At 55.8% G+C, this 23569-nt stretch overlaps 3 protein-coding genes across 19 annotated transcripts in view; 1 reads left to right on the plus strand and 2 right to left on the minus strand.

Moving 5' to 3' along the window:
* The window catches only part of PEMT (phosphatidylethanolamine N-methyltransferase), a 37729-nt gene extending 33189 nt beyond the window's left edge, over positions 1–4540 (minus strand). For 3 of the 9 annotated variants that reach the window (XR_014934073.1, XM_015876648.3, XM_085514692.1), the window contains exons 1-2: positions 4141–4540; positions 1386–1493 (exon numbers count right to left, since the gene is read on the minus strand). Coding sequence is in view for 7 of the 9 variants with exons in the window: in XM_015876648.3 (XP_015732134.2) it covers positions 1386–1493; positions 4141–4329 (297 nt within the window). In the remaining 2 variants the exon portion in view is untranslated. Of the gene's footprint in view, positions 1–107; positions 511–946; positions 1166–1385; positions 1494–1600; positions 2082–3810 lie in introns of those variants that run through there. The other 6 variants (XR_014934074.1, XM_015876649.3, XM_085514693.1 and 3 more) reach the window with 4 other exon arrangements.
* A 6677-nt stretch (positions 4541–11217) lies between these two features.
* Positions 11218–23184, minus strand: LOC116654088 (uncharacterized). Of its 7 annotated transcripts, none has more exons than XM_085514687.1 (3): positions 21370–23184; positions 20877–21021; positions 11218–11777 (listed from the first exon to the last, which is right to left on the minus strand). In XM_085514687.1, the coding sequence occupies exons 1-2, from the start codon at positions 22176–22178 to the stop codon at positions 20904–20906; spliced, it is 927 nt and encodes a 308-aa protein (XP_085370813.1). In that variant the 5' UTR covers positions 22179–23184; the 3' UTR covers positions 11218–11777; positions 20877–20903. The 7 variants fall into 7 exon arrangements, with proteins under 7 accessions (XP_085370813.1, XP_085370810.1, XP_085370815.1 ...); XM_085514684.1 differs by having other exon boundaries at positions 21367–23184; XM_085514685.1 differs by lacking the exon at positions 11218–11777 and adding an exon at positions 20680–20780 and having other exon boundaries at positions 21367–23184.
* The window catches only part of RAI1 (retinoic acid induced 1), a 58726-nt gene continuing 56063 nt past the window's right edge, over positions 20907–23569 (plus strand). For 2 of the 3 annotated variants that reach the window (XM_015876640.3, XM_085514681.1), the window contains exon 1: positions 21592–21730. The gene's annotated coding sequence lies outside the window, so the exon portion shown is untranslated. Of the gene's footprint in view, positions 21044–21591; positions 21731–23569 lie in introns of those variants that run through there. The other variant, XM_015876641.3, reaches the window with a different exon arrangement.

The raw sequence follows: 23569 nt of genomic DNA on the forward strand, positions 1-23569 counted from the left end.
CTTGCTGGAGCTGATCTCTTCCCCCAGAGACCACATTCTGAATCTTGTTCATTGATTCTTTATGCTAAACGATGACTCCACAGTCAAAATAATGTGGCTTATTCTAGTTTGCATTTCAGACACTGCGAGTCTTTTTAATAACGAATTGCATGAAAAATTAGGGAGGCTGTAACAAAGAACTCCGACGGAGGTTTCCACAGTGAATCACAGCTAGGAGAGCCTTGCTTTTCCAAAGCCCAGCGTGAGACAATCTCAAGAGCCCCCATGCTTAGAGAGAGCCGAGTCCGCCCCCTCTGGAAAAACAAGGCCTTTATAAGGAGACTTCCCCAGGGCGAGAATCGCTGCGGGGAAGTTTGGCAGCGACTTCAGGAATGTTGGCTGCGATGACATCCCGTTTCCATGAGTGCTTGCAGGGAGAAGGTTTCATCCTCAAACCTCAGCTGTGCTGCTGAGGACGCTGCAGGAACTTGTGCTTTCATCGGCCTGGGCTCCTTGCCTGGAGTGCTGGCTCTGCAACGCTCACCCAACAGGGCCAGAGATGAATCCTGTTGCTCTCACAGGGAGGTTGCAAAGCACAGCAATAAAGGGCAGCAAAACCTCTTCCATTCTCCATTCTCAAAGCACTACCATACCCAGTGGCAATACAGTGCTTGCAGAGATAGTAAGCATCACCGTGCACAGATACTCTTGCCCATGATTGGGGTTGGCTCACTGTCACCTCTGCAGCTCTTTGCCAGACTTTGCAGAAGGATGGAGGGCAAATTTCTTCAGGTTAACTTTTGGCTGATTGTTTTTATCTTACATTCATACAGCCTCCTGTAAACATACTTGGATGGGAAGCAGTGGACAACTCGCCTGGTGCACCCCCCTGCAGGAGCTAATGCCATTGATGCCTTGGCATGAGTGGCACCCGTGCCATTGATGTCTCACCATGTACAGCAAGCAGTGCCTGGCTGCCAGGGTGGGAAGTGCAGCAGATGACTGAAGGATGGGTTTGATTACTCTGCTCCCTCATCTGAGCTTAGTTCCTAAATCCTTCTGCATCCTGCTTTGGATCCCTTTTTCCTGACCTCTGCAGCATATGTCACGGCCATTGCAATCCCCAGGAGCCACAGTGCCATGGATCTCTCAGCAGTGAAACTCCCTGCTCAGTCTTTTCTAGTGCCTATGAACCGAGCACAGCTCTTACCACCAGACTTCTCAGCAGCAGTTCCTCTCCTAGAGCCATTCCCAGAACAATAAGCACCTACACCAGGGGGAGAACTACAGAGCTCTTGCAGGAGAGATGCTCTTGGGGTGTCTGGTATGGGTGAGGAGTTATTCAGCACAGTCCAAAGGGTATTCCTACATCAGCTGACAAAAGAAAGCATGCAGGCAGCTCTTACCACATTCCAGAAGAATGGGTTGAAGGCGATAGCAAGGACAGCTGCAATGAAGCCAGAATCAGTCACATCCACATAGCTGAAGACCCGTGCCATGGCTGTCACATCCACCTGGGGGAAAAGAGGCAGTTACTGGGGGTGAGAGTTCCTGCAGAGGCACTGAGTGTTGTACCCAAAGATGGGGTATAGAACCAAATGTTCTATAAGAGCTGATGAACCTTCAGATCAATTCCTCCCATGCTCTGAGGACACTGGGCTCTCATGGATCTTGGTGAAGGACATGGGCACTGCAAAGACCCCGCGGCAGTGAGGATGTGCATCAGCACTCCAGGTCAGCCAGGAAAGCCAAGAATGCTCCTGAGCTGCAGGAAAGGGAGCACCATTTCACAGCACCCCAGTGACCCTGGGGACTGCGGACTGTCCCTGGAGTGCTGCTCTGCATGGAAACTCTGAGCACAGAACAGCACCAGCTTCCAACTTGCCTTCCATAAAGCAAAGGCTGATGCAAGCCCACGATATTGCGCAGGGATGCTCCGGCACTGTTAGCAGTTGCAAAAGACTTTCCTATCTTACTTAACAACAACAAAAGGAAACCTTAAAACTTGCTTTTTTTTCCTCTCTTTTTTGTTTTAAGAAATTAATATTTTTTCCCAGGACAGCTCCTTGACACTGTCAATGTTTTTATGTGGAGTAAGTCATGCTGCTTCTCCATCCCTGTCCCCTCTCCCTGCAGTGGTATTTCAATGAAAAACAGCCAGCAACTGTTCTTTTCTTCCTTTTTTTTCCCCCAAAACTGTGAAAACAAATGACAAACTAGCCCGGCCCAAGCCCTTCCCTCACTTGAATCAAAATCAAGACAACACTGAGACGTGGAAGATTTTTGCTTCCCAAACACAGCTGTGTTTGCAAGTCCTTCAATGCCAAAGGACAGGAAGGGCTGGAAAAGGCATTGCCTTTGCTTTGCCTGTGCAAGAGAGAAACTCCTGCTGGCTCCTTCTGAGCTCTTCAAAGGGTCTGGAGCTGTGGTGGGATTTGTGGAGAGGGGCTGCTTAACCTGGTGTCCCCTCACAGCAAGAAGACCACCCACAGTATGAAGAGAGAGAAAAAATTGCTTGAGTATGGGCAGATGGGAGTCCCCACAGAGGTTTGCTTGCTGCCCATGGGCCACCACTGACTACCCTTAGCTCTGTGGGGCACCTCCATCCCATTGAGGAAGAAAGGGGAGAGCGCCCAGGGCCTGGTCCTGATCCTCTGCACTCATTCCTACCTTCTCCAGTCCCTCCAGACTTCATCCCTTCAGAATGAGTTCTGCCAAGACATAACCTGCACACCACTGGTGCCAGGACCAAACTGTCCAGTCCCACTTCAATTGCAAACCCACAGGACCAGGACAGCTTCTTTCCTCTTTTTTCATACGGTGCTGTGCACACTGCCAGCACAGGCTGAACAAAAGCTTCTTGACCTACTAACTCCTGTCTGGCAACATCATTAACATTGCACTCACCCTTTTTTCCCCTCCTCAACAACCAAATTTGCTGCTGCTAGCAGGAAGCAGATTGGTCTGTGCCTAGCGTGTGCTCATAGGGATAAAAGGGGAGCAAACCCATTAGGATGAGCTGTCTCTGCAAGTTACTGAGACGACAACATAATGAGCACAGAACATTCAACTTTCCTCTTTCCTCACTGACAGGTGATAAATAACCGCATCTGCAAACTTGGAGAGTCTCCTGGTGGCAAATCCTGCTTGCCTGGATGGTGCATAACCCTAAAATCAGGGGGGATAAGAGCTGCATGGGCACCCAGGTCTGACTAAGGCACCCTGTTGTGCTGGGTCCTGGGCTAACACAGCTGCTGCCACGTAGTTGGAGCATGCAATCACGGACTGAGCAGAAATTAGTGCCAGGAAGGGCTATGGGAAGCATCTCAAGCACTGTGTGCACTGATGCTGAGCATCCCTGTGCATCTGCTCCAACTGCAGACACAGCCCAGGGGTTCACTGCTGTCTCCCATACAAACAAGCCCTGTTCAGAGGTTGCACAGGGCTGTGATTTGCTCCCCAGGTGGCTTGGCAGCCCTGCAACCCTCCGCCTCGCATTCATAGCACACCGAGCACTGCACAAACCAGGGTGGTGCGATGGGAGCGCGATGGGGAGGACACGGAGCACCTGGCCATGGTGACCTCACTGCCACCTGCTGCATTCCCAGCCCTGCCGAGAACAACAGGAGCCAACATCTCGCTGCTGCCAGAGCGCAGCAAAACTCCATTCACAGCACCATCATCTGGAGACAGCACGGAGACCAAGCCCCCCTACATTGGGTGAAACCCCCCCAGAGCCACACGGAGCAGGGCAGCAGCGTGGGACGGGCAGAGGCAGCAGCAGACCCCGCGGCACCCCCCGCCTCACCCGCCCCGCCCCGCTCCCGGTACCTCGCTGTAATCCAGGCCGCCCAACCCGCTGCAGCAATCCCGCAGCCACCACCGCGGCCCCGCTCCCCGCCGGCCTCCTGCCTGCCCCCGCTCTCCTCCCGGCCTGGGCCTCCCCGCCATGGCACGGGGCCGGGGCTGGGGCACCCCGCGGCCTTCCCCCGGCCGGCTGCCAGCGAGAGCGGCGGCGGTGACGGGAAGTGTAGTCCGCCGTTCGCTGCGGGGACTACATGGCCCAGAGGACGCTGCGGCCTGTGCTACGAGAGGCCGGGGCTGAGCGCGGCCTGTGAGCGGGGCCTTGTCCCACCTGGATCCCTGCGGGCAAACGCTGACCTCGCTGCGGGCCCCACCGCCTCCACTGAAGGCTCTGAGTGTGTGTCCGGCCGCAGCACGGGGCAGGGTGGCCTGTGCTGACGGAGGTTGGACTTTGCCCCCCTGACCGGTGAAGCAACCGAGGTGGTGGGGGAAAATGGGGCCGCCTGCAGCCCCCAGGGCTTGGGGGGCAGGTATGGGGTTCTGCATAGTGTGGGTTTGCACCTATTTGGGCAGAGATGAACCCAAATAGGGTGTCAGTGACACTGCAGAGCAGGAATGGGTGGACAAGAGGTCCCTGTGATCTCTTTTTCTATAGGGAAGGAATTGGGGGTCCTGGGGGATGAGAAATGGGACATGAGTCAACACTGTGTGCATGCAGCCCTGAAAGCCAACAGCATCCTGGGCTGCATCAACCGAGGGGTTGCAAAGGGCAGGAGGGATTGTCCCCCTCTGCTCTGCCCTCATGAGGCCCCACTCAGAGCACTGCAGCCAGCAGTCCCCAACACAAGGACATGGAGCTGCTGGAGCATGAGGGCCTGCAGACAGCATGGAAATGTCAGAGCGGAGCACATCTGCAGCAGGGACGGGCTGAGAGCTGGGGGAGCACAGCCTGGGGAAGAGAAGGTACTAGGGACACCTCACTGCGGCCTTCCACTACCTAAAGGGAGCTTAAAAACTCTGTGTGGGCAATCTGGTAATATCTTCCATGCCACCACAGGGCCTTTACATGGACCATTCAATTTTAAAAGCCTTCGTTTGAAGGGAAATATCTATTTTTTTTTTTCCAAAAGGGAGTTTGATAGGGAGGAAGTGTCACGAGTGAGCTGCAGGCATCCCTTCCTGAGATGTCTCAGAAGCAGTCGTGAGGAAAGGGATGAGGGTACGTCTGTACACGCATGCCCTAACAGGCAGTGAAAAGGTGCAGGAGTGACAGCTCACACGCATACGTCACCAGCAAAACAGCATCCTTTATGGTTGCACTTGAAAGGTGTTTTGAAACCCAGCAAGTGCTCTTGGCTCAGTGGAAATCCAGGTTTCATTGGGTCTGCTGCTCCGCTGCACCCATGCATCCTCATCTCCCCACGTGCAGGACCAGCTCTGCACTACGGGTGCTTGCACAAGGCTGGACCCCATCCTGCCTGGGTTCTCTGCACACATTCATAGTTGAATTTGCAAAGCTGGCTGGTTTGGGGTGAGATGAAAGAACTGTGGGTGGGAACAGCGTTCCCCAAACGGATTATCTCCAGCTGCTTCCGGCCTCTTCTCCCTTGTGCTGGATAATTTTGCTGTGCCGAGTGTGTAATTATCGCCTCTGCCATCTCCCAGGCTGGAGCGCAGGAGCAGATGGGAGGATGTTTGTTTTGCAAGTCCCACCAGCTGGGTCCTTGGGGCAGAGGGAAGGGCAAAGGGGATGCAATGGGAAAAGCAATGGTGGCAATGTTCAGAGAGGAGGAAATGTCCCCCAGGGGAGGGAATTAGGGAGAATTTGTCTCCAAACCAGCCTCTGTGCTGCAAGGGGAGGGTGTTCCACAAGGATGTCATGGTGGGCTGAGAGAACAAAGGCCAGCAGGGCTGGGATGTCACAGACACATCCATCCTGTCACCCCCACAAGGACACGGATTTCAGGGCAGGAGGGCTGTCACGAGCTGGGCTGCATGGGAAACATTCCCAGAGCTCCCATGTCACTCCCACTGCCAATTCCCCTGTTGAGGGGACATTGGGTTGGGGAGATTTACAATGGTGGAGTCCCTCAATACACCTTGTATTCTGCCTCTGGGAAACATCCCGGCAGCTGGGAAGGAGACAAAGAGGGTTTTCTACAGGTCTGGGTCTCTCTTTGTGTTCCCATCCCTTTCCTTCTCCCCTTGGCATGCCTTTTATTCAGCTCTCTATTTCCAAGCACTGAGCTAAGGAAGAGAGCATTTCCCTCGGTGTTCCCAAGTCCCTTCTCAGCTTGAAGCCTCCCAACAGCCTTTTAAATACCATCATGATCCTGAGGGGTCACCGATGAATATGCAATTGCAAAATGCCTGCGTGGGCAGAAAGCACTTAAACAAAGTCATTACTGGTACAAGGGACAAGGAGGTGTCCTGACAGAGGGAGGACCAGTGGTGCATCTGCTGCAGGGGGTTTCTGAGCATTGCACGCTCATGGCATATGGGTCAGCCATGCAAACATGCAGCAGCCCAATAGAGGATGCTGGCTGCCAGATGTAGCAGGATGTCGTGGCTCAGCAAGCTGCAGCTTGCTCAGAAACATTTCTATGTCCCTGAATGCAAGGAGACCCGAGGGACTCCCAGCAATGCAGGGCAGGGAGTGTTGCCGGGGGGAGGGGGAGCTCCCTTGGAAATGAGGCACTGCAAATGTGGCTGGGAAGCTCCAGTCAGAAGCACAGCTTAACTTCAGCACATGGGGCTGGGGTCTGTTTCACCAATGTCTCTTCCCCAAGGGCAGTGTCACAGCTCAGAGTTTGAAACCTCTCAGGAAATAAAGCTGACCCCCCCTTGCCAACCTGCAGCAGTTTGGACTGACGAGCTACGCAGATCAAAGGCAGCATCAAAACACCATAAACAAACAGGAGCACACTGCAAACAGAAGCAAATGACACTGGAACACAAAGCTGAAACCTTGGGCTGTTCAGACAGCACCGAAATTGCAGATACTCTTCTGTTCTCCATCTGATAACGTGTTGTCACCAGCCGTGCAATGCTGCAATCCAGACCTGCAATCCTAGTGGAAATCCTCTAGTGTTTGTGCTGGAGGTTAGCTCTATTTATATTCTGATGAATGATTTACTCGAGTAATTGGCACACAGCTCCCCTATTACAGATCATAAAGAATTAATCACGAGATTTTCAATGCTCCCCTATTAATTTTATTAGGCTTGATTGAACGTGGTGGATTGGGAACATACGGTATGTGAATCACACTCTGCTCCCGCTTACACCCCAGTTAGTGCTGGGGACTCGTGTGGATCCTGATCCCCATATATTCACAGAGGTAGCTGCACCTTTGCCTCCTTTCATGCTTTCATGTGATTGTCAGGGATGCAAAGAGAGACCCAGCTCAGCTACACGTACCTGAATCCTCCAAAAGCCTGAGATGCTCTCAGGCTGAAAGTCGAGCTGGGCTGAGCGTGCTGTGCTTCCTGCTCTTCTGAGCCAGAAACCAGAGCCGAGTGCTTGGGAGCTCGAGATCTGCCCCTAGAGCAGTTGTTGAACAATGGCCCCAGGAGGAGAGCTCCTGTGAAGGGGATGTGTCGCAGTATGGGGGCTTGTTGATGCTGAAAGCTGAAGATGCTCATGCAGGCATCAGGGCTTCCTGCCAGGCATCTTCTCCCTGGCAGGAGCCAGCACAGTCACCGCTGGGCAATCGTGCTGGGAGGGAGCACAGCGATGCCATGGAGCGATGATTGCCCACGGGAGATGCTTTCTTGAAAGAAGGAATTAGCAGCAAGAAGTCCCAAAGCCTCTAGGAGCAGGATGACACATCTCTGCCCCGAGCCAACAGCATAACACGATTCTCTGGAGCAGAAATCTTCAAAACAGCATCCCCTGTGTGACTGTCCTCACACAGAGAATGGAGGAAAACCTCACAGTCCTCTCCCAGTTACTGTCTTGCGTTTTCACCCGTGGGTGTTTATCTCATGCTGGCTCGTGTGCTGTGCCCAGTGGGCGCATGTCGTGATGCAGGGAGGGGACAGCACGGGCCCTGGTCCAGCTCCTGGGCAGTGCTCACCTTTGGAGCTGGTTCCCGCTGTGCTCCCAGCATCTCAGTAGGTCTTTACACGAGGAACTGGGAACATCGGGTGTAGATAGAGCTGCTTGCATAAGCACAGCTTATCACAAACCAGGTTTGCAGAGCAACCGGTCTGGCACAGCTACAACCCACGGCCCCATCTGCTGTCTTGAGCAGCTGCACTGAAGGGCACTGAGAAGTTATTGCCAGAAACTTTTGGCAGGAGCCAGCGAGGAGACCTCCCTGCAGGGATAGCTGAGCCGGGATGAGCAAATTGGAAAGGCAGCAGAGGGCAGAGCAGGATCTGTCCTTCCTGCGGGCAAAGGGGAATAGCATCCCCCCGGGCTCAGAGTATTTCTGTGCCCTTAGAACCAAGTGCGTGATGTGTGAAGCAGGATGGAGCAGCTCCCTCTGCATGGCGGTCAGAGCCACGATTCACAACAGCTTCCCCCGCTCCCTGAGGCTGCGTTCATCACCAGCACGTCTCTAATGAAGCGGAGGCTTTGCTTTCTGGGATCAATGAATCCACTGATCGTGACCTGTCTGCTAAGTGGGAAATCAGGTCTCTCCCTCCCCGAACTCGTCTGAGCTCGGCTCAAACAGCAGGCTGTGTCCCCAAGGCACTCCATGTCGCTTAATTGCAAATCCCGTGTCTGATTAGAGAGCAGCAGCACCAGCATGCAGAGCCTGTGCTGCCACAGCCCAGGGAGCAGCAGCAGGAGCGAGGAGGATATTTCAGGGCTCCAGGAGGGTGGAAGTCCCCTGAGCTCTCTCTTGTTCTCAGTGCACTGATCCTACAGAGCTGGCTACAGGGTTTATTGCTGCTCCACTCTCCCCTAAAGCCCTAAATCCCTAAATCCCCCAAACCATTTGAATCCCTCCAGAAGTCCTCTCTGTGGGAACAAACGCTTGTAGAGAAGTTGGCTTCTCAAAACAGGAGGCAGCTGCAAAGGTCTCTGCTACCTCTCACCCTGCCACAATCCCACCCCACACCACAGGTGCCCCACTGCCCTATAGGTCCATCCCCACGTAGGCAGCTTTCCCTGTGACTATGAAGCTATTCCATGCACTCCAGCACCTTTTTGCTGTGCATCACTATCTTGAAAGTGCATTGCGTTGCTCCAGACCCACATGGCACATTATTAGGGTGTCTCCATTAGCAGAGCAGCCACCTAATGCTCACCACAGCAGGAGGGGCTGAGTCACCACATCCTGCATCACCTCCTGTTCCTCATCCTGGGCATTCAGCCCTGCTCTTACATGTGATGTATAGAGGGGCTGCAGAGAGGAAAAATTCCTCCAGGGCTCAGCAGGAGGACAACATCAGCGGTGGGGCTTTGTGCCATGCGTGACAGCCCCATGGCAGCATCCAGCACCACTCCATGCCATAGAGCCTGATGGGGACAGCACATCCCCCAAATGATCTCTCAAAGCCATGTGGCGGGGCTCAGAACACCCCAGGCCCCAAGGGAAGGGCAATGTGCAGTTCTGGGACACAAAGAACAAGGGCTGAGGCTTCCACAGGAGCATGAAGGTTTAACCCCAGGAACTACAAAGCTGCCTATAAATACCTCCTTGGAGCATTGCTCCCCCTCCTCTTTGATGTGGTGCTGTTATTTACTTCAATCCCACTACTGCTGCTGTTATTTTTATCTTCTCTTCTTTCCCCTCCGTTTCACAGTCGTTTACAGGCCACACTGCAGAAACAACTCAGAAGGGAAGCAGGAAAAAGCTTGGGGGCACGGCCAGACCCCAGCCAGGTCCTTGCCACCACCCAAGCCAAGGATGAGAGCTCTGTGCTCTGTGCAGCATCCCTCTGGGTCTGAGCTGAGAAGGTCAGAGCTGAAACCCTGCACCCACAGCTGGCTGGGCTCAGCCTGCAGGGATTGGTGTGGTCTCACATCCCAGCAATCTCACCCCACTTTTGCACGCCATCCCTGGTTTATGCCATCCCTGGTCCTGCTGCAGCACTCACTCACATCCCTGATCCAAACACGTTCAGGAAATGCTGGCAGGATTTGTGGTGGCCAGATGCAGGAAATGCAATTAGGAGTGAGCAGCCCTCTGGACAGAGTGGTTAGCAGCAATTACACAACACGAATTGCAGAGGGGCTGCAGGGGCCATTAAGAACAAGGGCACACTTGGAAAAGGATTTCAGCTTGCTGAGGTAGGTATCTCTGCAGCATTGCTGCCTGCTTCTGCCTTGTGCTGCCCCAGGGGCAGGAGACCAGCAAAGCATTCCTCCCTTTTCCCTGGTGCATCCAGAGGCTTTTTACTCCATTTCCGTCCAACCTTTGGCCAGAAGCTTTGCTTGGCTGGAGCACATCAACCCCGCTGTGGTCACAGATTGGTACAGAGCACTGCTTGACATCCCCAAATTAGCTGATCCCTGCCAGACAACGTGGCAGTGACTAGGACTGTCCCTGCTCATAGGGACACGGCTACAGGGATTTCCTGCTGCTCCCCAGCTACCTGCATTGTTCAGTCTGCAGGCAATGGGGATCCCTGCAAGGCCAAGGCCCTGCCAGGTCCCTGGAAAACCAGGCAAGCAGTTCAGAAATTAATGAAAGTGGAAAAACTGTCAGCAGACAGACACAGACGAGCTTAATTCCCTTAAATGAATTAAAAATACACAAGCCCAAAGCCCAGAGTGCCAGCAGCAGGGGCACAGGGAGAGCACAGGGAACACCACCACCATGCTCCCCCCTGCCCAAATCCTGCTCCAGGATCCCCCCCTGCCACCACCCCATGTGTGCATCCCGGGGGGGGGATGCTGTGAGGCGCCAGCTCAGGTGGTTCCAGCACAAAGAAGCCATGGGAGCCAACATTGTGATTCTCCTCCACGACCCTTTTGGCAAGGTGAAGGATAACCGAGCACAAAGTGATCTGTTTTGTAGAAAACTGGGCCTGAAACAAAACCTTGTTTGAGGTTTAAGGTGTTTAATCCCCTTGTTGCTAAAGCCAAGAGGCAGCTCAGGCTGTCCCCATTCCCTGTGTTGCACTGCACATCCCTCCTTTCTGCACCCAGAGAACCAGACACTGCCGGGCAGCACCACAATCCCAAGGTCCCCTTTGGGGGATGCAGGGCTGCAGCACCCAACGTCTGCACATTTATTTAGGAGTTATTTTTTGGCAGATCCCTGCAAAGAGGGCAGACATTTTGGTTTGAGGCAGCCCTGGCCATCATAGTCTGATTATCATCATAGTCTCGTGTGGGTTGGAAGGGACCTTAGAGATCATCGAGTCCAACCCCCGGGATTCGAGCCTCTGTGTAGCAGAGCGGCACTTCTACCACTTGTGCCACAGGGGGGATTCGAACCCAGGGCCTGCGGTGTTGCAATGCGGCATTCAGGGCAGACGTTTGCTGCTGTGGTTTGTTGATGCTGATGAGGAACTGCCATCCCCCACGGGACTCCACTTGGGCATGGGTGAGACATTGAAGTGCAAAGGGCAGAGGGGGAAGGAGGAGAGCTGGAGCCTTCATGCAGAGTGGGACAGACCCGCTGCAACCCATGCCAGGCAGACATGGCACGGTGACATGGAACGATGGGGCTGTGCTGATGGATGGGCTTAGCAGAAGCTGTAGGGAATTCCTCAACACAAGGATAACTTTAAGCCACATTGTGCTGCTCTTTCCCAAGGTCTCTTCCAGCACAGACAGGCAGGCGTCCAGGGCAGCCTCCCGGCTGGGACTGCACAGCAGGTCATGGACACGTCTATGGGATGGAGCCGACAAGGAATGATGCTGGGCGCCAGGAAGCTGCTCTCAGGGCACTGCGGTCCTGCTGCACGCCTGCCAGGGGTGCTGCCATGGGAAAGCCCTGGGTCACAGCTGGGGACCATCCCACAGTGCCCTACTGCTGGCACTGCCTTGGTTTCCAAATCTGGGCTGAAAGCAGCTGCTCCAGTGCTCAACTGGCAGAAAAACAAAAGCAGCAAGGGTCAAGGGGGGCAGCAACATAACCCATTACTGGGGTTTTTCTCCAGTGGGGTTGTTGCAACAGGGATTGGAAACAAGGCAGCTGCATGTACCCACTGCATACCTACACCTGCTGCAAACCCACACCAGCATTCCCCACACCCCTATACTGGATGTTCCCCATGCAATCATGCTGGGATGCTCACCCTTCTCTCCATTACACTGCAGCACAATGGCTCAGAAAACAGCAGGCTCTGACCCAGTGGGTGCAGCACCCATGGGCGCAGTGCACGAGGCTGCAGCTGCCTGGCTGAGGTTTCCTGATCAGCCCCAAATCCATCCCACTGGGTGCCAACGCAGGGGGCAGCCTGCAATCTATCACCTCTCCGAGCAGCACGATGAGAGCAAAATGGGCTCAGGGGCACGCAGTACGGGTTTAGGGCGTGCTCTCTCTGCTTGGCTAAAATGACACTAATTAAGCCCCTCACAGTGCTCTAAAGCTGTTCCTACAGGGCAGACAATTAACCTTGAAACTTGGCTTTTAGTGCTTGGAGGGGAGCAAATTTTTCATCCTGTTATTTCCCCGTGCTATTAAGCTAATCCCAGAGATGGTGAGGGAGAAGCAGCATTACGTGCCTGCAGCCCTCTGCTAAAGCATGCAGCCGCAGCCCTCAGCAGGCTGTCATTTCACCCCCAATACCCAATAGCATCTCCATCTCTGGGGCGTGAGATGTGACCAAAGTTGTGGCCCTGCATGGCTGCATGGACTGCAGCTCAGCTCCGCAGGCACACTGCTGCCAATGGTCCTGATTTCCCACAAGAGGAAGGGAAGGAAAAGGTAAGATGAGGAATGGGGGACATCTGGATGTAGGATGAATTTCTCCATCCCTGCAGGCAGAAGGGATGGGAAAGCAAAGACAAACAGGAACCCCAGACTGTGAGGTAAAGGGGGCAGAAGCAAACCACCGTGTGTGTTAGCATAGAGGCTTGCTGTGGTCCTCTCCATCCCAGTGGGGTCTTTAGGATGGGGGGAATGGGTGAAAGTTCTCAGAAAAGGAAATGAGAGCACACGCTGGGGTACAGCACCAGGAAAGCCCACTGCTGAACATGCATCTCCAACTCAAGCAATGATTTCAAACAAGATGCACCTGGAGTAACAAGCAGTGGGGGTCTGCGAGTCATTTCCCCATGGCTGTAATTGATCTCAGTTAGCACTCAGACTTAAAAGCCCTTTTCCCTGTGGTCGATCTTGGGTTAAAACCTCATCTTCCCCATCAGCTGTACCCAAACAGCTCTCATTCAGCTGCAAGGTAAGTAGTGGATGGGGGGCAGCCCCATGGGTAAGGACAGGAAGCCTGGATGATGCCTAAGACAGCGAGCAAGGAAACAGGCATAAAGTGCAATGCCCCCTGTGGTTCCACAGGAAAATAATTCAGCCCTGGCCTGCAGGGGTGTGATGGGAGAGACTGCATCCAGTGGGACCCAGCTCTTTGCTCAGGTGATGCAGCAGGAATATTCCCCAGAAACCACACAGAGCAGCCCATGGTGTTGAGACTACCACTGAGACGAGCAAAGCCTGCTGAGCCAGATGAGAGACAGGCATTGCCCATGGGAAGCTTAACACCATCCTCCTTGCTGGGTTGGTGACTATCTGTGTCAGGCAGAGCCAGCCTGCACACAGGCGCTCCTTCAACCACACAGCACCCAGGCTAGGAGCTGTCACAAGCGCTCACCACCTGCACCATCCATCCATCCATCCATCCATCCATCCATCCATCCATCCATCCATCCATCCATCCATCCATCCATCCATCCATCCATCCATCCATCCACACCACAAACCTCCCCCCTAACCCTGGGGAGTAGAACTGGGACTGCTCAGCCCCACTCCTGAAATAACAGTGCCCTGAAATAGCAGCCAGCCTCCCACCTGCGCACCGCTGCTGTGAGCGCATTCCCAGCTTGTGCTGCTAATTGCTTGGCCTTTAAATCAGAGCATGAAGGGCTGCAGCAGCCCTCCAGGAGCCATTTTGTTCTGGGGGGTGCTGTTAAGTGCTGTTTCTCTGAAATGGGCTGGTTTTAACAGCTTTCCTCTTTTCTTAAGGGGGTGGTGCATTACAGAGGATGGATAAAGCAACGGAAGGGAGAGCTGCACTGTAAAAGCCAGGCGGATGCTAAATCTGTTGGAAAAATGATGCTGCAAAGTGCCTGTGCAGTTGTTTGGCCATTTGTTAGCCTGGTGCAGGGGTGGGTTGTGCTGTTTGCATGGCTGTGCTCTGCTTGTGAAGCTGGGAAATGGGCTGCAGAGCAGAGTGTGCCCTCAGTGCATGGGGCTGGAGGAAGGACCCAGGGAGATGAAGATGAAGACACACAAACAGGAGGGTTTTTTTTTTTCCTTTCTCTGGTGACATTTTGGCTTTCTGCATCACTCTCCCTTCTATAAGGTGATGCATAGATCCTCCTCTTCTCCAGAGTGTTCCCACAGAGGCACATCCCACTCCCTCTGCCTTGCAGCTTTTGCTTCCACGAGAAGAGTGTCTATGAAAGACACATCTCCAGCAGTTCTGTCACTTCTTGCAATCAGCTTTCATGGTTTGAAAAGAAAAAAACCAAGCCAGTAGGTGCCTGGGGCAGCAGATGGTCTCGGCTCCTGCTGTAAAGCACAGTAAAGGTTTCACATTCCCAGGCTCATAGAGCTCAGATCCTGCCACAGCCGTGCAGAGTGGGGCTGGGGGCTGCAGCCGGCTGTCACTGCTCAGCACTGCGCTTCTCTCTGCACAAGGAGACAAACCGACTTGCTGCTCCTATTCTGCAGAAGAGGCAGTGCCCTTAATGGGAGGGTTAAATCATGGACGTGCTTTGAAGTGTCTTCCCATGGGCATGAATCAGCCCTGCTCTGAAATCATCTGTGCTGAGTTACACCAATAAGATGCCTTGTCCTTTGTTGGAGCATCCCTATGTGTCACAGCATCCCTGGGTGTCACAGCATCCCTGGCCTCTGAGCAGTGCCAGGTGGCCACATTTTGTCTGGAGCCAGTGGACATCACCCAACAGCCCTGGCTGGGGATAAGGGAGATGAAGCCAAATGGGGCTGGGCTGGTGGGAGGAATGGGTTTAAAGCTTCACTGCTTCCCAGCTCTGCTGGAGGCTGGGTTTCTCCAGAATTGGGGAGTGTTGGCTGTGTGTTATCCAATATCAATGCTCACATCTGCAAAACAGCAGCAAGGCTGGCACTGTGGGAACCACTGTGTCCTTGGGTGCTGCTTGCCCAAGCCTGAGGAAACCTGCCTGCAGCCCTGCAGGTGATGTTTCCTCTCTGGGTGACCGTGGAGTTGAGGTGTGCTGTGCTATGGACCGAGTGAACCTTGCACATGGCTTTCCTGGCAGGTATGGTGCAGTTCCCAAGGATAAAGTTTGGTGTTGCACCAGAGGTGATGCTGGGAGGGAGCAGGCGCTGCTGGGTCATGCTGTTGAGCTGATGGTTTACATCTAGCCTTCACGTTGGACATGGAATTGTTTTTCCCCCATCCTGTGCTGCTGAAATGTAGCAGCAAGTGTCAGCACAAGCCCACCACACCTCCACATGCACACAGCATGGTCAGGATGCAGCTTCCAGCACTCATCTGTGCCCCTGAACTTCTGCAAATCACTACACTGGGACACCAGCTCATAAAAATACCTGCAGCAAGTGTTATCTTCCCATTGCAAGCAGGATACTCTGACCCCAAGGCACTGCCCAGTGCATGGTGAGCCCCAATTCAGCACAGTAATGAGAGCTGCCAGATCTGTGTGTTGCTTATTGCAGCCCAAAACGTGAAGTGACCCCAAGCAGGGCTCACCCTGGCACCTGTGACCATGACAAGTGAGGATAACATCCAACACCTTCCTGATGCACTCTGTACCCATGCACTTACAGCCAGTTTGCATTCCTAGGCCCCATGCCATGGTGCAGCACCAGAGCTCGCTGCATCTCTGCCCTGGGTGCTGCCAGGGGCTGCCCCAAAGCCGGGCAGAGGCTGCCACTTAGTGTTGGGAAGGGAGCACGGCTGCTGCTGCACCCTGTGCTGCAGGCACAGAGCTTCAGCCTGGGGACCTGCATCACCTGGGGGCTGGGATGTCCCCAGGCAGCACCCAGCCTGCCCTGAGTGTCACAATTAATGACAGACCTGCTAATTGCTGGTCATGAAGCTCACAGTTCTCCAGCTGTAGTCTTTGGGGTGCAGAGCAGATCTCACCCCATTGGCTTCACTCATTGTCTGTCTGTTCTCTGAGTGCCTCAAGCAGGTGGGGACATGGGGACAAGGGACTGTCCCAGCTGTGCTGCGAGATGTAGCTACAGAGAGATGCACTGCACATCAAATAGCCAGAATAGCTGCAGGCAACCAGGAGAGCAGATGGAGCAGGTCAGCAGGAGGAAGCAGCAGGCTGAGGTTTAGGAATGGTATTGCCATGCTGGTGGCAGAAGATTAAAAGACACAAAGCCATAAGGAAAGTCCCCTTCACCCAATAGTGAACCCTGTCCCATTCCAGCCAGCATCTTGCCCAAGGGGCTCCCAGCTGCTGGGGTAGAGCTCCCCATCCTACAGCCCTTTGGGGAAACTGAGGCAGGCAGCAGCCCAGCACCGCTCTGCCCTCCCACCCCTCACCTCCTGCTCCTTCCCCTTCTTATGGCCGCAATTCCCCAGAGACTGTGGTGGCGGTCCATCCTTCCCCCATGATGCTATATTAGCTTAATAGCATTTTTCCACTCCATTTGAGAGGAGAATTTACAATGATCTCCGATTAGGGCTGCCTTGTCAGTGCCATAAGTCTGTAACCCTGCCCTGCTGCAGCTCACAGGCCGTGGGCACAAACTGACATCCTCTCATCATGCAAAAGCCTCAAAACTCCTCATGTCACATTTTGTGCTCACTAAAGACCTCAGGAGCAGCAGGCAGGACTATTCCCATGCTGCTTTTTCCTACCCTTCTTACAGTGGTGATGCTTGCAAAGCTGGGCAGACCCTTGCAAACCCTGATTATGATCCCACCTGCAAACCCTGCTTGGGATTCCTGCTTGCTCAGCCCACTCACAGCCCCATGCAGGCAGGCAGAGCCTCTGCTCCCAAACCACCACCTCCCCCAGTGCTGCTGCTTCTCCTCCTTCACCTCTGCCACAGACAGCTCTGGGCTCGCTTACCAATTAGTGTGGCCCTGCTCATTAAAGCTCATTATCTGCCGGCATGAACTTGGACGGATGGTGTGGGCTTTGGCAGGGGATCAAACCTTCCTTCCTTCCAACCGTGTCCTGCTCAGCTCTCCCTGCTCCAGGAGCAGCCCCTGGCCGTCAGGTTGGGTTTCTCCCCCACATGCTGTGTTCCCAGGCAGATTTGGGGTCTGTGCATCACATACACAATTTCCAGCCTTGGGCATCCTGCACCTTCAAGGCAAAGACTTTCCAGACCAGGACAATCAGAGTCAAACGCAGCCTGATTTCATCATAGCAGTGTGAGGGAGGGAGCCCTGACTTTCCCAGTGCTCCTTCCCCCATTTCCCAACACCGTCCTTCCCTGGGGAGCCACCAGCTCTGGCTTTCATTAGTGACAGAGCGTGCTTTGGTGAACGACTCTTGTCAATATCGATTAAACTCCATCTTCCCATGTGCACAAAAATCCTCTTGCAGACCGTTCGGCACAACCATCCCAAAATAACCCGGTAACAAGACCTGTGTTAACCCTTCCTACCCCCCCTCCAAAAAAAAAACAACAACCCCGAGGTAAATTCCCCCACTAAGGGCTCCTTTGTTCCTATTGCACAGCAGAAACCCACAGCCAGAGGAAAGCAGCTGGGCTAAGCTCAAGCCAAACAGCCCCAGCTCACGCCAGCCAGGGCTGAGCAAGGGCCAAGTTGTAGGGCTGTGCCTGCATCATTAACCAAATCCCCAGCAAACGCTCCCCGTGGCACCCAACCAGCTCTCCGGGGCTGCAAATTGTGCCCAGGAGCAGATTCTTCCCCAGCTCCTCCTTGCCAGGGTGCCTTTTACCGCAGACATCCGTGTGCCTGCATCCCACGCTGCCCGGGATTAACTGCTTCTTTTATTGCTGCCAATTACTGGCAGGAAAGCTGCCGCGGGGCTGGAGGATGGAAGATGGGTTCCCACCTTCCCGACCCTAATGATGTGAGGTTTTGTGCAGCCGCAGCTCCTTAAGGGCTGTAAGGGGAGGCTCAGCCCTCACTCTGCTTTCCTGAGCCCCCATCCCTTGTACCCCACTGCTGGAGGCTTGTTGGAACCCATTGCAAGGAGCAAATAACAGAGAACTGCCTCCTCTTGGCATGGGTTGGGATGCACTGGGGACAATGGGTTGGGATGTGATGGGGGGACACATAGGTTGGATGCAGTGGGGACACATGGGTTAGGATACACTTGGGGATGCATAGATTGGGATGCAGGGGGGGCACATGGGTTGGGATGCAGGGGGGACCCCACGGGATGGGATGCAGTGGGGATGTGTCTGCAACGACCTGGAGCCCTCCCCGTGTGGGTGGGAGTAGAGGCTGCGGGCGGCAGACCACACTCAGCTGCTGCTGAATGCTCTGAGATTTCACGCTGCGAGAAGAATGAGCAGATAATAGGATTTTCCATCTCTTCAAAGGGCACGCAAGGCAGCCCTGGCGCTGAGCTATGCCCTGGGAAGAGCGATGGGGCCGATCCTGCTCTGCAGCCATGAGGATGCTCTGTGCTGTGCGGGCGATGCTGGGGATGCTCACAGGGTCCCCCTGCACAAATGGGTACCGGGGACCAAACCCGGCGATGGACATGGGGCTGGGGGCACCACGCTGCCCGGCCCTCCCGCTCACCACCCCGGAACCCCGTGTGCCCCAAATGCTGCACAGCAGGAGCTCGGGGACCATCGGGAAGCTCGTTTGGAGAGAGAGCTCCCACGGCCCCGCGGCCCCGCTCCATTTCTCCCCGGCTGCCTTATCAGCAGTGACTTTCCCGACAGCAATCGATAGAAAACATTTTATCGCCTTCCCAGGCGGCAGCATCCTTGGAGTGGCTCTGATTTCTGTTTCTATGGTGACATCTTCCGGGCTTAGGCAAGATCTTGCCTTTCTTGGATGGTGCTGGGTGGTGGAGACGGGGGAGGGGGGGAGGCTGGATTTTGTGTTGTCGCTTTTGCTTTTTTTTCCTTTTTCTTTTTTCTTTTCAATCTCTGTACCATTTTCGGTGCAAGAAGGAAGTGGCGAGGCTCCGAGCGCAATGCCTTCAGCCGGATCGCAGCGCTGGGAGGGGCCCCGGGGCCGCTTTCATCCCCACAACGCACCTCAGCCTCCAGAACCCAACGTGGCCTCCGCCTGCCCCACGCCTCTGTCCCCTTCCACCCCTCCGGGCTTCCCCTGCAGCCCTGCACGCAGCTGCTTGGCCACGCAGCGGGGATGGAGCACAGCGTATCGTGCTCCTCAGTGCTGCTGCCTCCTCCTTCCCCTTCCTTTCTTCCTCCCATCGCCTGCTGAGGAGGAGGAGGAGGAGGAGGAGGGTCACGGCCATGCCCCCAACCCACAGGACCCGACTCAGAAGGGACATCAGAGCATTGCACAGCGGGATGCAGCTCGCCACCTCAATGCATGCAAATGGGTTTTTGCTGAGTTTGAGGAGGTGACTGCTTGATGAATGTCACACCGGTCCCTCTCATTAGGACTCCTTTGGCCGCAGGAATGGCCTCGCCTCCTGCTGCCAGCCCCCACCAAAGCAGCTGGGAGTCACAACAGCCACCAGCAGCCCCGTGTGCTCACACGCATTTAGGAAATCAACCCCCAGCTTCTCATCCCCACAACCTGGCAGCCACAAAACCAGCACCACCGAGACCCCGCTCAGCCCACATCCTCGGTGCCGAGGGAGCAGCAGATGTCTGGCACAGATGCCGGCACATCCCAGCCTCCATCCTGCACTCCTCTAAATCCCGTCTGCGTTCAGCAACCTGCAGGGGCTGAGCAATGCGAGGAGAAAGCTGGAACTGCATCCTGGCGTTAAGTGATGGTGAGGGGATTGCTCACAGCATCAGGCACGAACCCAAAGCACTTAAAGCAAGGAGAGCAGTGCCCGATGTGGGCGTGCTGTCACCTTGCCCAGCACAGAGCAATGTGCTGCCCGTGACACAGATCAAACCTCGCGTATTTCATCCCAACACATCGCCCTTATCTTTGACCCCAAATAAAAATTCTTCCTGGCTCAGCGATACAAAATGATCTGCGTGTGCATTAATGCCACATATCAATCAACTTCAGATGCAAATCCACAAAGCTTTTCTCCTTAATTTGACCATAAAAGGATCTCTCCACGCCAAGCACCTCGTTCAACATTGTTCCGGAGAACCATCAGCAAATCTTCTCCTGGCCACGGTCAAACACTTGGAGCTTTGGCTTCTCCTAATGGGAACAATCTGGCCGGTTCCTGAGAAAGGGCAGAGCGCCGAGGCCAGGAGGAGAGCAGCACATCCTCCCCTCGGCCCTGGGCTCTGAAAAACACCCTCAGATCTGGGAGCTGCGTGGGAGCGCTGCAATGGGATGGGAGCGCACTCCCCCGGGGAAGCTCGTTTACACTGGGGGGGTCAGTGGGATCTGTGATACCAGGCGCACTCCACAGGGCTTTTTCTAGCTTTTTTTTGTAGTCTTTTTTGAAAGAAATGCTGTCGGTGTTAAAAGGCCTCCAACCCAACCTGCCTGTGCTGCTCCAGCCCTTCAGGGACCCCACACCCCGGGGATATCACTGTCCCATCACGCAGGTGGCCCCGCTCCAGAGGGATGCTCCCCCCCAGCCCCCTCCCGCCTCCCATCCCGCTCTGTACATCCTGCTGGGAAAGATTTCCCCTCTGTGCTTCCAAGTCCCGGCTGAAATGAGGCTGAAAAACGTGCAAAATGCTGTTTTCCCTTCGTTTCCTTTGTGCGTTTCACAGCATGTTCTGCAAACAGGGCACTTCCTCATAGTTTCGCTCTGGCTCTCGTGTTCGGGAATAAGAGAGGCTTTTATTTTTCGAAGGGGGAAAAAAAAAAGGGGGGGGGGGGGATAATAAATCAGCAGCTGAGCTGAGGGAGCCCACGAGCCGCCCATCACAATACCTGAGCGGGCTGCCGCGGCCAAAGCTGTCAGCAACGGGGCCGCAAACAGAGGGGTCCTGGGTGCCCCCCGCTTGGCACGAGCACCCGGGGACACAAAGAGTTAACGAGCTGCAGCTGCGAACCGGCAAGAGCTTCTAACAGACACCTGACGGAGAGGAAAATACCAAGTAAGCACTCGGCAGCGGCGCTGCCTGCAGCCAATTTTCCTCACTTAATACGTTTCCTGCTCTCGTCCCCCTCCCTGACCCCGGCTCCTCCCCGGTGCGTGCTCAGCCGGCCAAGCGGGCGCGGTGCCATCGCGTCCCCCCCCCCAAAAGCTCCGCTCCCAAAGCGGCCCCCGGCCTCTCCTCGGTGCCCATTGCCCCGCGCACAGCCCCGTCAATCTTCCCGTTACCCGCATCGGGTCCCCCATCGCCCACCGCCCGCTCCCATGCGCCCGCCGTAGCCCGGCCGTACCCCCGGCACCGCGTGCTGCACGCCCGGTGCTCACCACCGCCGGGCTCCGGCACGGGGCGGTGCCGCCGCGGTGCCCGGTTGCGATGCCCGGTGCCCGTGGCCCGTCGCTCGGTGCCCGTCACGCCCGTCGCTCCCCTCGGCTCTCAGCGCTCCCCGCCGCCAGGTGTCGCCGCGGTCCCGGTCAGGGCTGCGGGCGCTCGTGCACTTCCGACGGCGCTCGGTCATGCCCCCGACTTTCCTCCCCTCCCTCCCGGCGCCGCGCGGGGCTCCCGCCCGCTGACACCGCCGAGGCGCTGAGCACGGCGCGGTGCGGCGGACAGCGGCCGCCCGGGGATGAGCCGCCGGGGCCGCCCCCGCCCAGCGCCGCCGCTGAGACGCAGCGGGGCACGGCCCGCCCGGTAAGAGCCGCGGCACCGCGGGTGGGAGGGGATAGAGGGGCCGGGGCGGGGGGAGGGTGTCCGGGCAGGCCGCTGCGCTACGGGAGCTGCACCGGGACGGGCCCGGGAGCCGCAGCGCGGAGCGGGGAGAGGAGCGGAACGGAGCGGGCGGGGAGCGGCGGCCGCGCGTTGTGTTCGCTCCGCGCTGGCGGCAGCGGCGGCATCTTCTGCTCCCCCTGAGCCGCGGGGGCAGCGCCGGTCCCTTCCCTTTTCCTTCCCCCCTCCTTTCCTTTCCCGCTTCCTTTCCCTTCCATTTCCCTTCCATTCCCTTTCCATTCTCTTCCCTCCTCCTCCTTTTGCTTTTCCCTTTGCTTTTCCCTCCTCCTTCTCTCCCTTTGCCTTCTCCTTCTCCTTTCCCCTTCCATCCCCATCCCCGTGCCCCTGCTCTGCATTCAGGCTGTGCTCCCATTGCATTCCGCTCCTATTCACAACCACGTCCATCCCACCCTGGACCCCCCACCCTGAGCACGAGCTTGGCTGCAGCTCAGTGCCAGCAGAAGAGCCCCTTGCTGCCCTCAGAAGCCCCCCAAGGCCAGGAGGGTGCAGCTTTGTACGTTTGAATCCCCCCAGTGCAACGTGGGCTGGGACCCCCATGACCCATCTGGGCCTTTGTACCAGAGCTGATTTCCAGCTGCCATTACCCCCGTGCCCCTTCTTATTACTCTCCTGGAAACAGTCAGCTCCTCCCCCCTGTTCTCTCCCATCTGTGGCCCTGGTGCAGCTGTGGGTGCTCCTGTCCCAGTGTTGGCATCCTGGGGGCTGTCTGTCCGGCTGTGATGGGGTGGCTGACGTCGTGAACCTGTTGGAGGTTTGCACTGACGTCAGAGCAGGGAGCTGCTGGGGTGCACCTTCCTTTCCCCCCAGCTGTAGCGGGGCGTGATGGTGCCGTCCTTAGATGTGAGTACGTTTGGCTTTGCAGCATCTCTTACGGCTGCAGGTTCCTACCCGTGGTCCCCTCGCTGTGCTGTCCTCTGATGACCTCCCCAAAATGATGCTTTTGCCCTCCCCAAAGCAGTGGGGCTGATTCTTCTGTGTGCTGCTCCTGGGACATGGTGTGAATTAAAGGCAGTGGTGATGCCAACACCTTCACAGGGTGCTTGGGCATCACCGGAGCCTCAAGGAGGCTCTGGCAATGGTTTCCTGGAGGGTCTGGGAATGGTTTCCTTGCTGCGTTCTTTGCAGAGCATTCCTGCCCCGTGGCATCGTGCCTTTGTTGGGGTCACGGTGTGTGTCCCCCCGGGTGGCCAAGCAGTGCCATGGTGGCCCTGCAGGCACAGAGCTGTCACCCACAGGAGGGGACGTGGGTGGCATAGGTGCAGACTGACTGCATGCAGTGCCCAGGGGCTGCACGCTCAGGTGCACGCTGAGAGCGTGTCTGCTGGTATCTGTCAGTGCCAGATGAAAATGGACCTGGAGCTGCTGAGAGGCAGCGGGAGAAGGATGGGAAGGAGCTAAGGGAGATGGAGAGGATGGCGTTCCCCAGAGCTCTCTGTTGGCACAGGGAACCTGCTGCAGGGGCTTTGTGTGCGGGGCTGGGGTCACCCACAGCCTGGCTGAGCAGCTGGGAGCTGCGTGGAGTTGATGGCAGGAAGTGAGAAATGAAAGAAATAGAAAAAGAAAGAAATAAAACATCACGGCTGGTAGAAACCAACAGGGAGATTTAGGGAAGCACCCGGCTGTGCCTCAATACACCGGCGGTGCTGGGCACTGCAGAGCTACCTCTCCTCCCGCAGCCCTGTCTCCTCTGCAAGCCCCAGGGAACGATTGCATACAGAGTGCTTCGTTTCAGAGCCGCCACCG

The sequence above is a fragment of the Coturnix japonica genome, chromosome 13 (assembly GCF_054131305.1).
Source record: "Coturnix japonica strain WE chromosome 13, WE-NBRP24, whole genome shotgun sequence".
NCBI lineage: Eukaryota > Metazoa > Chordata > Aves > Galliformes > Phasianidae > Coturnix > Coturnix japonica.